This window comes from Centroberyx gerrardi, chromosome 9 (assembly GCF_048128805.1).
Source record: "Centroberyx gerrardi isolate f3 chromosome 9, fCenGer3.hap1.cur.20231027, whole genome shotgun sequence".
Classification (NCBI taxonomy): Eukaryota; Metazoa; Chordata; class Actinopteri; order Beryciformes; family Berycidae; genus Centroberyx; species Centroberyx gerrardi.
This window is the reverse complement of record NC_136005.1, coordinates 31,226,396-31,240,350: the sequence shown is the minus strand read 5'-3', so window position 1 is coordinate 31,240,350 and position 13,955 is coordinate 31,226,396. Positions and strand designations below refer to the sequence as shown.

Genomic DNA, 13,955 nt, shown 5'->3' with positions numbered 1-13,955 from the left:
AAAAGGTAGTTTTAGTGCAAATAAACGCCTTTCTTAAAGAAAATAATATCCTGGAGGAATTTCAATCAGGCTTTAGAACATACCACATCACTGAAACTGCTCTTACTAAAATAATCAGCGACCTCAGACTAAACTCTGATGAAAATAAGGTCTCAATTCTTGTCCTCTTGGACCTAAGTGCAGCGTTTGATACGATTGACCATGATATCTTAATCAATCGTCTTGAAAAGTTGGTTGGTCTTTCTGACTGTGTGTTAAACTGGTTCAAAACATACATCAAAGGGAGAAAGTTTTACATCAGTCTTGGAGATCATGTGTCTGAGAAACATGACATCTGTTTTGGGGTTGCACAAGGGAGCTGCCTTGGTCCATTATTATTCTCACTATACATGCTGCCACTTGGTGACATCATTAGAGAGCACGATGTATGTTTCCATAGTTATGCGGATGACACGCAACTGTACATCTCTGCTGAACCAAATGATGCTGCAGCTATAAACTCCATTACTACCTGTCTTTTGGCAATAAATAAATGGATGAGCAAAATTTTTTTAAAGTTAAACGAGGACAAAACTGAAATCCTACTAGTCGGCCCTAAAACAAAAAGAGAAATGCTGTTTAATAATCTGGGAACATTAACTCCCTGGATTAAATCTGAGGTTACAAGTCTTGGTGTTATCCTAGATTCAGATCTAAGCTTCAAGTCCCACATTAACAAGGTGACGAAAACATCATTTTTCCACCTTAGAAACATAGCTAAAGTACGACCATTTATAAATCAAAAAGATGCTGAAAAACTGATTCATGCCTTTATTTCAAGCCGACTCGATTACTGTAACGCACTTTTTACTGGTCTCCCGAAAAAAACCACCGAGAGACTTCAGCTCATTCAAAACTCTGCAGCTCGGCTATTAACCAGAACCAAGAGGAGAGAGCACATTAGTCCAGTTTTAGCTGCTCTACACTGGCTTCCTGTAACATTTAGAATTGATTTTAAGGTCCTCCTCCTTATATACAAAGCCCTTAATGGGCTAGGACCAAGCTACATTGCTAACTCCCTTGTTCACTACCTGCCTTCAAGAACACTGCGATCATCTGATGCTGGTTTATTGGAGGTTCCCAGCAACAGCCGAAAGAAAATCGGGGTTGCAGCCTTTGTCAGTTACGCCCCAAAGCTATGGAACACACTACCTATAGATATCAGGGAAGCCAGCTCGCTAAATATTTTTAAAAGAAAGCTAAAAACTTATCTCTTCACTTTAGCCTTTAACTAGCTATGACTTTCCAGATACAGGCCTTAAACTCTTTTTTTTTTTTCTCACTTTGCTTCGCACTTATGCACTGCTGCACTTCTTTTAAAATTTGTATTTTACTTGATTTTATGCATCCTATGTACTCTATTTTTATTATTATTTTACAGTGGATTTTATTTTCCATCTTATGTTATGCATTCCTCATATTTTTACTATTGTTATTCAGTGGGTTTTATTTTCCATCTTATGTTATGCTCATTCTATGTCTATTTTCATGTGAAGATGCATTTTATGTATTCTATTCTCCTCCTTATCTTATTTTCACTATCATTGTCAAGTTTTATGTGAAGCACTCGGTGCATGTAATTTCTCTGTTGTAAAGCACTTTGAGCTGCATTTCTTGTATGAAAGGTGCTATACAAATAAAGTTTATTATTATTATTATTATTATTATTACCAGACACAGAGATGATTAATTGCTTTAAAGCAAAATTAATGCTTTTCTGAAAAGTCTGAAATTGATTTTTGCTCATGTTAGTGGTTGTTTTCCTTTTGAAGATCACCAAATGACCCTCCTTTCTATTTACCACTACATCACTGTTTTTACACTGATTGAGTACTTGTATGGAACCACTTGGAACTTCATGAAATTTCTCTGCAACAAAAAACACATGCTCATCTTTCCTGGACCCTTTTCCTGGCTTTTGTTCCTTCCTCATCATCCTGTCAAAGCTGTTGAATGAAAATCAAAGTTCTCTTCTTGCGTTATTAGTCCTACAAGTGCTCCAATGTACTATTCAGGCCTTGGATAGTGTTTTGGGCTCGATTTGATTTGATTTGTTGTGCTGGTTTTTGTCCACAGGCAGGCTGTGTCTTTATTTGTCACAGTATAAGCCTTGGATAAAAAGCAGACACAGTTCCCGGGAACACGCTCATGCTCAAAGTATGCAAAACATGACAAATACACACACTCAAACACACTTGTATTGCTAGACCTTCACTGACTACATCCGTTCCCTCTCCCCTAACCCCAACCTAGACCTGATTCTAATTCTAACCTTAAAGGGTTATTAACTAATTCAGGATAGGTCGATATATCAAAATTCAGTATATCGCAATGCAAAAATATGACAATATGTATTGAAAATGAATCGCAATATTAGCTACATTTTATTCTGCTCTAGTGCTCAAAAATGAGATGGCTTGACCATCACAATTTCACAAGCTCTCCATCCAAATTATATTATTTGTAATGACATTTTAAACTGTTGTTTATATTGCTGGAAAGATTTGTGGCTCAGAAATAAACATAATTCTGCACATAACATGTTATTTATTATTTATTGTATCGTGGTTGTATCGAATTGTGAACCCCGTATCTTGTATTGAATCGTATCGTGACAAGAATATCGTCCCATTCCTATAACAGATATATGACCTCTATTGTTGACCATCAACACACATTAATAGAACTTGTCTCCTCCTACACAAGTCTCTAGTGCAGCTACCAAACCCCTCCCATCCCCTTAAGAAAGACTTGAAAGCCAGAAATCTCAGCACCTGGCCAAGTAATCATGGTCATCACTGGTGTTGAACAACAACTTATTGCCCCCTTAACCCTAAACCCAAATCCCAACCTTAAAATAGCCCCTTAAAGAAGTGAGCACCGGCGAAATGTCCTTACTTGAGAGGATTTTCCTTATCTTTCTATATCCTTGCGAGGATATTTGGTCCTCATAAGTCTAGAAATACAAGAACACGCACACCATTTCCTCACTCCCTGTCATGTTATTGCAGCACTCACAGCAGCCCTCCTGTGAAAAGTATTCCGTTGGTCGGCTATTATGGCGAACAAAGCCCAAGGTCAGGCCACAGCAGGCCCTTATTGTCCTGAAAAGGCTGCTTTAGTCGATTTCCCTGGAGACCGGAGAGCACAAAATGGTTTCTGGACGGTCTCTGCGGTGAATCAGACACCACCATTCAAAATGAACGGATCAGAGGCCACAACATGCACCCCTGTCTCTTCCTCCCTCATTCACTCCCTCTGCCCCCCTCCCTCTCTCTCTCTCTCTCTCTCTCTCTCTCTCTTTTTCCCACTCGCAGTGTTGATGTTGTGTAAGAGAAGGTGGAGAACAGTGTTTTTCTGAGTGGATGCTAATAAGATAGCATTAGCGTCTCGTTACACTCTTCCCCTGAGGATGGATGATGTAGGAGAAATAATGAACGTTGCATCAGAGGAGCACATTACACTCATTTGAGTGATTGAAATTCTCACTACATCAACTCCTAAGCACAGTTGGAACATAAAACTTACTGGGTGTTGAGTCCACTGGTCCACTATTGAATTTTCATTTAAGTGTGTGTGTTTGTATTTCTACCTCTATTAATGTCCAGAAAGCTGAGAAAAATCCTCCATAGTGAGGATATTTTGCTGCTCCTCACTTCTTCAATGGATTAGTTTAGGATTAGGACTTGGGTTTAGGGTTAGGGTTAAAGTTAGGCCATGTAGTCCAGGATTCCCGCTGGTCATGGGATTTCTGGAATATCATTGGATTTTGAGAGATGTATTCCAGACAAGGAAATTCAGGGAATTTGATCAATTCTCTGGGGGAAGTCAGGGAATATCAGGTCACTTTACAGGAATATAGCAGAATGTATTTTCCAACTTGTTTCACGCATTCAATGCATTAGATGGTTTTCAGACCAACTGGAATGGAAACCAAGCTGCAAAAACAACATTAACGAACCAGGAAGTAGGCTTGGGCCGATATTCAATATGCTGTTAATTATTATTATAATAATAATAGTATTATTATTATAGAAATTTGATGTAATTTGGAAGAAATAAAATTTAACGAAATAAAAAAAATCAGGGAAAAAAAACAAAAAACAACAACAACAAAAAAACGCGATAATATCGTATATCACGATCATTTGTCGGGACAGTATCGCGATATAAAAATGTGGATATCGGCCAGGCCTACCGAGAAGTGATAGCTCATGGAAATGCTCCGACTAAGTAATGGAAAAGTCATGGAAATGTACTGGAGTTTTACATCAGTGATACGGTTATGAGTTTGTAGTCAATGCAAAGTCCTCACAGGTATCGTAATCCAAATGTGTGTGTGTGTGTGTGTGCGTGTTTAGGACTACGACCTGAGTCAGCTGCAGCAGCCGGACGCCCTGGAGCCAGAGTGTGTGAAGGTGGGAATCAGACGCCTGGATGAGAGACCCCTCCATCATGACCACCAGTACCCCCTCCGCTCTGCCGCTCCCCACCCAGGAGACATAGGAGACTTCATCCATGAGGTACAGCAACACGTATGGTCGGTCTGTGTGTGTGTGTGTGTGTGTGTGTGTGTGTTAGGGTTGGTTGACTGGATGAATATATCAGGGATCTGCAGGGATCCTCTTGGGAATACACCACCACCTCATACTGGTGCAGCATTTTTTTTGTTGACTGCCAGGACTTACACTGTAATTTAAAATGTAAAAGTGACGCTTCCTTGTGCATTTAAAAGCTTTGTTTCAATTCAAGTCTATACTTACAGTCTGTAAGTATGTAGTATGGAAGAATACAAAAGGGATCGGCAGTATATGTGATGACGATTGGTTGACAGGAGGATGTACTGTATGGGTGTGTGTGTGTGTGTGTGTGTGAGACAAGAGAGAGAGACATGCCAAAAAACAAAGAGAGGGAGAGAGTTCTTGCCTCCATGTGTAATTCTTAATTAGCTTTGCTAATGGTCAGGATTAGTGGGCCTCAGACATGGCCACAGCCTGACTAGCTAATTGGAGGTAAATCCATTGAGTTTAGTTAATCCCACAGACTGGCTTCAGGCTGTAGTCAGCTCCTTAAAGGGGTAGTCCAGGTTTTTGATAAGTCTATCTGATTCAGCACGAGTCCGTTGAGCCCATCCAAAGACCAGTCTGCACCATTGTTTTGGTTGTTGAGACAATAGAAGTAGGGTTCCACTAATGATGGTTTTTGAAGGCCCATTCTGATATTTTAGGACTGAAGCGACCAATAGCTATTTTGTGCAAATATTCAATATCTAATATGGCAATTTTCATTGCCAAAAATCCCAAAAATTCAAGTGTTTCTCCCACAAGACCATCATGGGACACTAAAACTCTCCCCTGAAAGCCAGGCTAATGAACTTCTTTTAAGTGGGTTAGCGGCTCCTTAAGGCAGGGTGAGTCAGATTCATTGCAGATTTTGCAGACTGTTGAATGATTTCTCCGGTCAGACATCTGATATAAAATCATAATAATAAAACATATTGACTAGCTGTGGTCAGGGAGCACTGACTGGACAATATCTGATATTGATCAGTTTAACCCTGAGAAATTATTAGCATTTGTTGGCCGTTTGTTAGCTATGGTGGTGCAAATCAACAGGGCCGAGAACCATTTCTTGGAATATATAATTTAAGTACTTCTTTTTCATAAACTCTGTAATAGCTTCTCTACCTTCCAATTATCTCAAAAGCACAACACTGAGGCAAGTGCTTTTTCAGATGGACTAAACCGACTCTCGGAGTTAATCAGATAGGCTTCTTAAAGGAACTGAGCTATTCCTTTAACACAGAACTGGTAATTCTCAGCACATCTCGAGTGCGTCGCATCCCAGCAGAGAGTCATCTAGGGGCGTGAAGTGTCATCATTGTCAATGCAGTCGATGCATGTCATTTTCTGTGAAGTACTTGTGTTTCCTTAGTGTGTGTGTGTGTGTGTGTGTGTGCGTGTGTGTGTGTGTTCGTGTGTGTGCGTCTTGGTCGGGCTGCATAAAGACATCTGCCAAGCAGAGCTATGAATAATGAGAGGGAGCTGTCAGACATGGCAAGCTGATCTAGACAGCTTAATCCGGCAGACATGACAAGCCGATGCCTCTCGCCCTGCCTCTCTCTCTCTCTCTCTCTCTCTCTCTCTCTCTCTCTCTCTCCCCGTTAATTCTCTCCTCCCATCTGAGTTTTAGAGTGACAGGAGTGTCTTCAGACGACAGACGTGGCCCACAAAACACTTCCTCGGCTTATCAGATTTGCTGCTTTAATTTTAGCCGCGCCGAGTGGCGGCAGCAGTCAATAACGGCGCCCCGTTTTCTGGAGTGCCGGTTCGCCCCCAAAGTTTGTCAGATTTTGTCATTTCTTTTGTTATGCCGGCCCGCAGCTGTTTGTGTGGAATGCATGAAAAGTGTGTGTGTGTATAAGCGTGCGTGTATGTGTGTGTGTGTGTGTGAGTGGAGGGGGGGTGGTTGTAAATGCAGGCTACGCTGGGTAATCTGTTGAATCTCCTCCTAGAGATAGAGGCAGCATCTGTCCAGCCTGACCCAAATCCTCCTCTCCTCTACGCTTCTCCATAATCCCTCCTTCCACCCTTCTCCCTCTCCAACGCTCCCTATCTCTACACCCCAGCCCACTCCCCCAACCACTATCTTTCTGTCTCGCTCTCTGTTCAGAATCTGTTCTGAGTTCTCCCTGGATAAATAAAGGTTAAAATAGCAAATATGTAAACCCTTTCCCGCCCCGTGTTTACCTCTCTCACTCTACCCTCATCTTACCATCTCTTCCGTTTCTCCGTCCAGGGTCTGAAGGCGGCGGACAACGACCCCACGGCGCCCCCCTACGACTCCCTGCTGGTGTTCGACTACGAGGGCAGCGGCTCCACCGCCGGCTCCCTCAGCTCCCTGCACTCCTCCTCCAGCTGCGGAGATCAGGACTACGACTACCTGGGCGACTGGGGGCCACGCTTCCGCAAGCTGGCCGACCTGTATGGTGGAGGGGACGACTAGCACCCTATAACCCCTCCGCCCAACCTCACCCCACCCTAGGGTTCCAGGATACCGGGGGATGGGGTGGGGAAAGAGGAGGCGGGCGTAACACGGGGTACGGATAGGGATAGGGGCAGGGACATAAGCGGCACTTCTTTATTATCATGGGACAGCTTGTAAAGAGACTCGCCGCGTCTTGAGGAGGGTTGATGACACTAAGGGACCATGCTGACTCCTGGCCCGGCCCAGCCCAGCGAGGCCCGGCCGCCGGCTAGCATGCAGGCTAACGGACGCGGTCACCGGAGCGTTAGCCCCCATGCTAATGGATGTGAGCGGCCGGAGCAGCTTAGGCCGGCCGACGGTTAAGAGCTACGACAGCCATGCTAAAGACGCTCATTTACACTTGAATCTCACAGTACAGAAGCACTGGGGTAAAATGTGCCTTTTTGTACATTCTTTTGATTGTGTTCGGTCTCGTTTCTGTTCATTGCTTTAAAGCTCCTGACGTTTTTTGCAACAGCAACGGACTGTAAATGGAGGAGCGCTTCGCCACGTTAATGTGTGTGTGTGTACGTGTGTTTGGATTCCACCTCATTACCAGAGCGTGTGAGTGTGTGTGTGTGTGTGCGCGCGTATGTGTGAGTCATTTCCACAGAGACACACTGGATGGACACTTCTAAGGGCAAAGCCCACTGCAAGAAGGCAGCCTTGGATGATCCTACGAGCAACATGTGGCTTTACTGTACAGCTCTGGGTCTTAGATTTGTCCCTCTGACTCAATCAGAAATCACAACAATACTCCCAATGTGGCAATATACAGTTCTAGATCAGCTGTAGAGGTTAGCAGACATAATCTTCCCCTTTACCTTTCATGTGTCCAGTTTTTGTCTTTGAAACTTCTTTCAATAAGTAATACTAACCAATATTAATGTGTGATATGTTATTGATCTCCAAGGGGAAATTCTCTCTTCCCACCAGATTGTTACTTAATGGATGACTTTCCTTAGGTAAATACATGTGTTTATTGAAGGTTGGGCTGAGCAATTGTATTACTGTTACATATATGGCTTTCTCTACTCTGAGGACTATGGCTGATAAACACCACGCTCACTGGCTGCATTCCATTGGCATTACTGTGACTGACTGCCTGCATTAACAAAGCCTGCAAAGATCAGAAATTTTAATTTCCTCTCTGCTGGCACGCACCGATGTGGGGACTTTTTTCTCTGCAAACTCTGATCATTCATCCTATGTAACCTTGATTGAATGGCTTGAAAGAATGACTGCCTTTCCTAGCTTTTCCAATCAGTTAAATTGTAGACAGTCTGAGTGAAAGTCTGGGACATTTATTGCCACAGTGGATTCATGAACTAACTGGTTTATGAATCATGCAGGCTTTTAGAAACAGCTATTATTTGTAGTACAATTCAAATATTGTGGCAATGTCCTTGAATCTAAGCTTTTTTTTTATATTCGTTTTGAATATAAGCTTAACTTGTTCAAAATGTTTAGCTTATTTGCCATAGAAGCAGTGATAAGCAAGTGATACGAAACAACACTGATAAAATACAATGATAAAAAAACACAGAAGAGATGCAATTACTAATTTGAGCAGATCAGGAAAAAAAAGACAAAAAAATCAAGATCACAAGCAAAGACACAGCTGGACTGGGTAATAGAATCTAAAAACGACAACTGAAGCACTGTGGTGGAACAGTAGAGTAGAGCAACAATAAGATCTGTGAAATGACAAGGGAAATACAACTTCAAATAAATTAAAATTCCCATCATGAAGAAAATTAAATTATAGAAGTGAGTATGGTAATGAGTGGGAGTGTGTGTGTGTGTGTGTGTCAGCAAGGGGAGACAGAATTGATGTGTTGAGTTATTGAGTCAAAACTTAGCTTCAGCAGACAGGTTTGTTTGTTTTTATATTTATCAATGGAAATTCAGGTTTAATAAATATTATGTTGTCAACAGACTATCGACACAAAAGAGTGGTGACTAATACTCAGTTCTGCTCAAAATCTAAATCTCATCTGTAAACTGGGGATCTTGAGCAAATTGGTAGCAAATGTTGAAGCCCAGATTGAGATTAATTAAACTAATAAAAAATAAGGTATGTAACTATGTAAAAGACAATTCTGATGAAGCAAACCGCTGTGTTACCTAGAGACATCATCACTTAATTTCAAACAAGGGGAATATGTTTTTCCCAGCTCACTCAGATATACTTTTGCGGTATATCTTCTTTTTGCTGTGAAAATGATTACGTTTTTTTAAGGTTTCTTTTAATATTCAGGGATAATTTGTTTAGTTTGAATCATTTGGCGATTTGTTTCTAGACCAGTGTTAAGCTATAAGTGAAGAAACGTTTTTTAATGTGACAAAATCAGGTTGGTATCATCAGAAATGATAAGGACGCAGCAGCTAGGTCAATGTAGACCAGAGAAAAACAAAGGCCCGAGAATGGAGCCATGCGGAACACCACATACTGTAGTTGCCATTCTACCTGATGTCCATCCGTTTACAAACACAAATTGTTGCCTGCTAAGACTGGAATTGTTTTACTCTCTTCTTGTCAAATTCACAGTAGCAGTTGTGCGCACCACGGTGGCTTTATTCAAACATTTGAATCATTTTAAGTAATAATTGACAGACATTTCATGACTCACACAAATACAATGCAAAAGACAGTGAAAGATAGTTGTAGGTCTCCATTCCTCTCAATATAAATCCATTTTCTGTTTGCTCAGTTTTACAGACATTACTGATTGCACTATTTCTAAGAGCTCTTTTGTTAGTTTTTTACTTGACAGCTAACATTTTGATGATCTAAATTTAGGCTGGTCCACTATGGCAAGGATCACTGAAGCCATTTCCCATTTTGTTGGTTTTACCCTGATGAGAGGAATGTAATGATGTACACTAACCAGTGGTCAGTTGCATGCATGTTTTTCCTGCAAGTAATGGCCTGGATCACTAGCACTTTCAAAATGTTCCTGCTTAAATGCATCATATGTGCCAAGTGTAATGGCTTTACATTTATTTAACTTGACTCTGAAGATGCACTCAGAGCTAGTTTATAATCTGCTGCATGCTAATTTCTGTTTTGAAATCTTCCATTCCGATTCCAATCACAGCAATTGACCCACCCCAATTTGTTTGTCTGTTAAACTACCACCTTTTACTGTGTTAAGATTGTAGTTGGATTTCTCATAGAGAGAAAGGGACATTGGTAAAACCCAGAGCTGTACAAAAGAGCTGCATATTTTTTGCCAGTTCGGTTTTCAAAAGCTAGTGAGAAGACATGTACAGTAATGCTAGACTCTAGATAGATCTCTTCTGTTTTTGTTTCGTTTTGCTTTTATCACAGTGTAATTTATGCAGCTGATTGCTAATAAAGGGAGTCATCAGTCCTCGTTTTGTAGCAAGGATACGTTTTGTTACTCCGCTGAGGTGGATTAAATGCAAAAAGGCAATGTTTCTTCTGTCTGTTGATGATTTGCCTTAGTGTTCTCTGGTACTCTCCAATTGGCTACTCACTGTAAACTGAAATATGTACAGATTGTATTTTTTCTCTTGTTGTTCTTTTGGCTGTGGTCTCTGAAAAATGACATGCTAATATCCTGAATCCTTGTATATGTATAATTTGGATTACAAATTAAAAAATTTTGCATGTTTTTATCTTTTCATTATGGGAAAACGGTATTTAATCTTTTGTGAAAAAAATATGAATAAATCACACACACAAATGCACTCACTGGAGGATCTCAGGCTGCACTTGGCTCATAAGGGGTTAAAAGCCCAGAGATGTAGCTAGGCATGAGTCCAAAATGTGCCTTAAAGATGATCAATAAAATTTTAAAATGAATCCTGAATCATACTGGTAGCCAATGAAGTGAAGCTAAAATGGGGGGGGGGGGATAGACATTACCCTGAAACAATAAAATCCCAGTGAAAGTAAGAGTCATTTATTCTACTCAAATCCTACTCAAGTATGAATTTGAAGTATTTGATATTAAATGTACTTAACTATCATAGCTAAAAGTGCAAGTTCACTATAATCTCCTTTTCCAGTACATAGATTAAGCTAAAGGAGTGGGATGTTCAGTTATGCTGCCTCAGAGTGTTCTGAGAGAATGGTTTTTGGCTGGTAGGTCGGTAGCTATACTTTCTTCATCACACAGCAGCCAGTACGCTCACTATACATGTATACAGTGAGCTGAATAAGCATTAGAGCAGTAACACACTTTGTTTTGTTGTCATTGTGGAACCAATGTCAGGTGTAAAGTGCAGCCATTTTCACTTTGAGGCTATTTTCAGTCAGATCAATAGGCAGTTAAAGAGTCAGTTGATGCAGTCATTTTCAGTATACACTTTACTAGATACACCTCTCCATTTATGCAAACAGCCAGCTCCTCCAGACGATGAGTTAGGTATGAATAAAGCAGAAGGTAGAGCATGCAAGCAGGGCAGAGAGGTTCAGTTACTGTTGGACTAAATGCCACAATGGGCAAGAGACATCATCTTTTTGGGGGGGGTTTTTGGGGGCCATTTCAGCCTTTATTTGATAGTCCACAGTGGAGAGAGGGGGATGACTTGTGAAAAAGGCTGGATTTGAACCCAGGACATCACAGTTATCTGGTATGCAACTGAACCACCAGAACACCCCAAAACTGATGATTTTTCTTAGCAACTTTTAACATAATATGATACTACAGTGTCAAGTGTTTACAGAGAATGATGACATAACCCAACCCTCCAGTCAGCCAAAAAACCTTGTTGAAGAGAGAGATCAAGAGGAGAATGGCAAGACTGGTTCAAGCTAACATTACAGTAAAAACAGCTCAGTATAACAGTGATGTGCAGAAAGGCATCTCACAACCATAAGAAGAGAATATACAGTGTACATGATCTCCAAATCTGGATGACCGAAGAGTGGAAAAATGCTGCCTTTGTGATTCTGATTCTGTATGCAGAATCAGAATCTGAAGAATTCTGTATACAAATAAACTTTATTATTATTATAGTCTGATGAATCCTGGTTTCTGTTGGCAGGTTAACATGAATCTATGTGTAGCAGGGAGACATACAACTTTAAAGTCACAATGAAACTAACTGCATTTTGACAGCATCTTGCTTCCTTAATGTGATGTATGTCCTGTTGAAACAGGACATTGGGGCGGGACATAACATGGTGAGGGATCATTCAAAACTGTAAACCAATGGGATATCTTAGGGAGAGAAACGCAGTTCAACATTTTTTCAAAATTGTTCAATAATGATGGTTTTATTGGTTTGAATTTTTATGTACGGCTCCTGGTACACAAAGTCACCGCTAAAGATCGCTTTTAATCATTTTTGCAATAAATTGTCAAATAGGTGTATGATATGATAGAATGAGCTAAAAAATAAAGCGAAAAAGTCACTTTTCATTTCCGTGTGACTTTAAGGTCTGTCGTTCACACCCACTAATTGGCACACACCAGGTGTCTGAGGTTACTCATCTAGCCTGAGGTTGAGGTAACCAGCATCCGTAAAGCCTCCACAGGCATGGAAGAAGCAGATGGTGAACACAGCCAATCTGCAGTAAAAGTGTTTTTGACTGTTTAGCTTCACTGTTTTTCTGCTTTTCTTGCTGCTTTCCCCCATTGGTGTTGTTTTTTGTGACTTCCCTGTGGCTGCTAGCCTCACCTTGATAGCCACAACCAGCTCACTGCTGGCCACACCCATATGACAACCTCACACAAAATGTTACATGCCCCAAAACTTCCCCAACATCATTGAAAAGCCAATCTCTGAAAAGGCAAACTGGGATTTAGGCATGAACACATACAGTACACGGATAATGTAGAATATATCCTAATAATCATAACCTTTATTTGTATAGCAGTTTTTAAAACAGTTCACAAAATGGTTTAACAATACAATAAAAGCAAACATATTTCTAAAATAAACTAAAACAAGTAAAAGCACTGCAAGGTAAAAGGATAGAGGGTAAAAATAATTTAACAGTAAAAATAATAGGATAAAACACATCACATAAAAGCCAGTCTATAAAACTACACTTTAAGAAAGAGCCCCATTCAGTCAAAAACCACAACATGGATTTTGAGCCGCTACTAAAAAACGCCATGCTGTGGAAATAAATTAAATCTATTTAACTGTTTCTTAATGATCCAACGAGTAAGTGAATCCCATAAATAAAACACTGAGAGAGCAGATTGTGAATGGGCAAATAACAGGCTAAAATTGCTGTGAAAATGCAGAGCACAAATACATGAATAAGCGAGAGACTCGGTCATGCACACACACACACACACAAACACACACACACACAGATCCCAGCATTGGTATTTGGTGCGTGGTTGTCCCGGTCAGCAGCGCCTTGCTTCGCTGGAGAAGCTTTAAATCTTCTTACTCCTCTAGTCTTTTATCTCCAATCCAACATGAAACACACGGCTGGGGTTTCCAGGCCCAAGGGCACGTCAGCAGTATCTGTACCCAGCAGCCCGCCGTCCACATAGGCACAGCAACAGTGACAAAGACGAAAGGAAAAAAAAACAAAACAGGTTCCTTTCCTCAGATAAGACACAATTAGACAAACATCAGACACAATTAGACAAACGCACTCTGTCTATTGCATTGTTTGTATGTACTGTATATGTATAATAGTAAGAGTGTATTGCGTGTATCTGAGGGTGTATAGAGGCTTTACAGTGGCATCACAGATCTATCAACCATCATGGAGGTCCATTGGAGAATTGCCGGCTTAATAATGTGTAAATATGTAACAATCAGGCTTGAGAAAGAGAGATAGATGTAGGTATATTCTGTAATGTTGTAAGTAAAAGTGAATAACTGATTAGAATTTCACTTATTTTTCCTAACCTACAGTTTACATTTCAGGACGTTGTAATAAACATCAA

The 13,955-nt window shown here is 40.6% G+C and overlaps 1 protein-coding gene across 1 annotated transcript in view; it reads left to right on the top strand.

Annotated features, from left to right (window-relative positions):
* Positions 1-7,044, top strand: part of LOC139912854 (cadherin-2-like) — a 68,159-nt gene extending 61,115 nt beyond the window's left edge. The window contains exons 15-16 of the mRNA XM_071900776.1: positions 4,401-4,562; positions 6,838-7,044. Coding sequence (XP_071756877.1) covers positions 4,401-4,562; positions 6,838-7,044 — 369 coding nt within the window. The remainder of the gene's footprint in view (positions 1-4,400; positions 4,563-6,837) is intronic.
* The last annotated feature ends 6,911 nt before the right edge of the window (positions 7,045-13,955 follow it).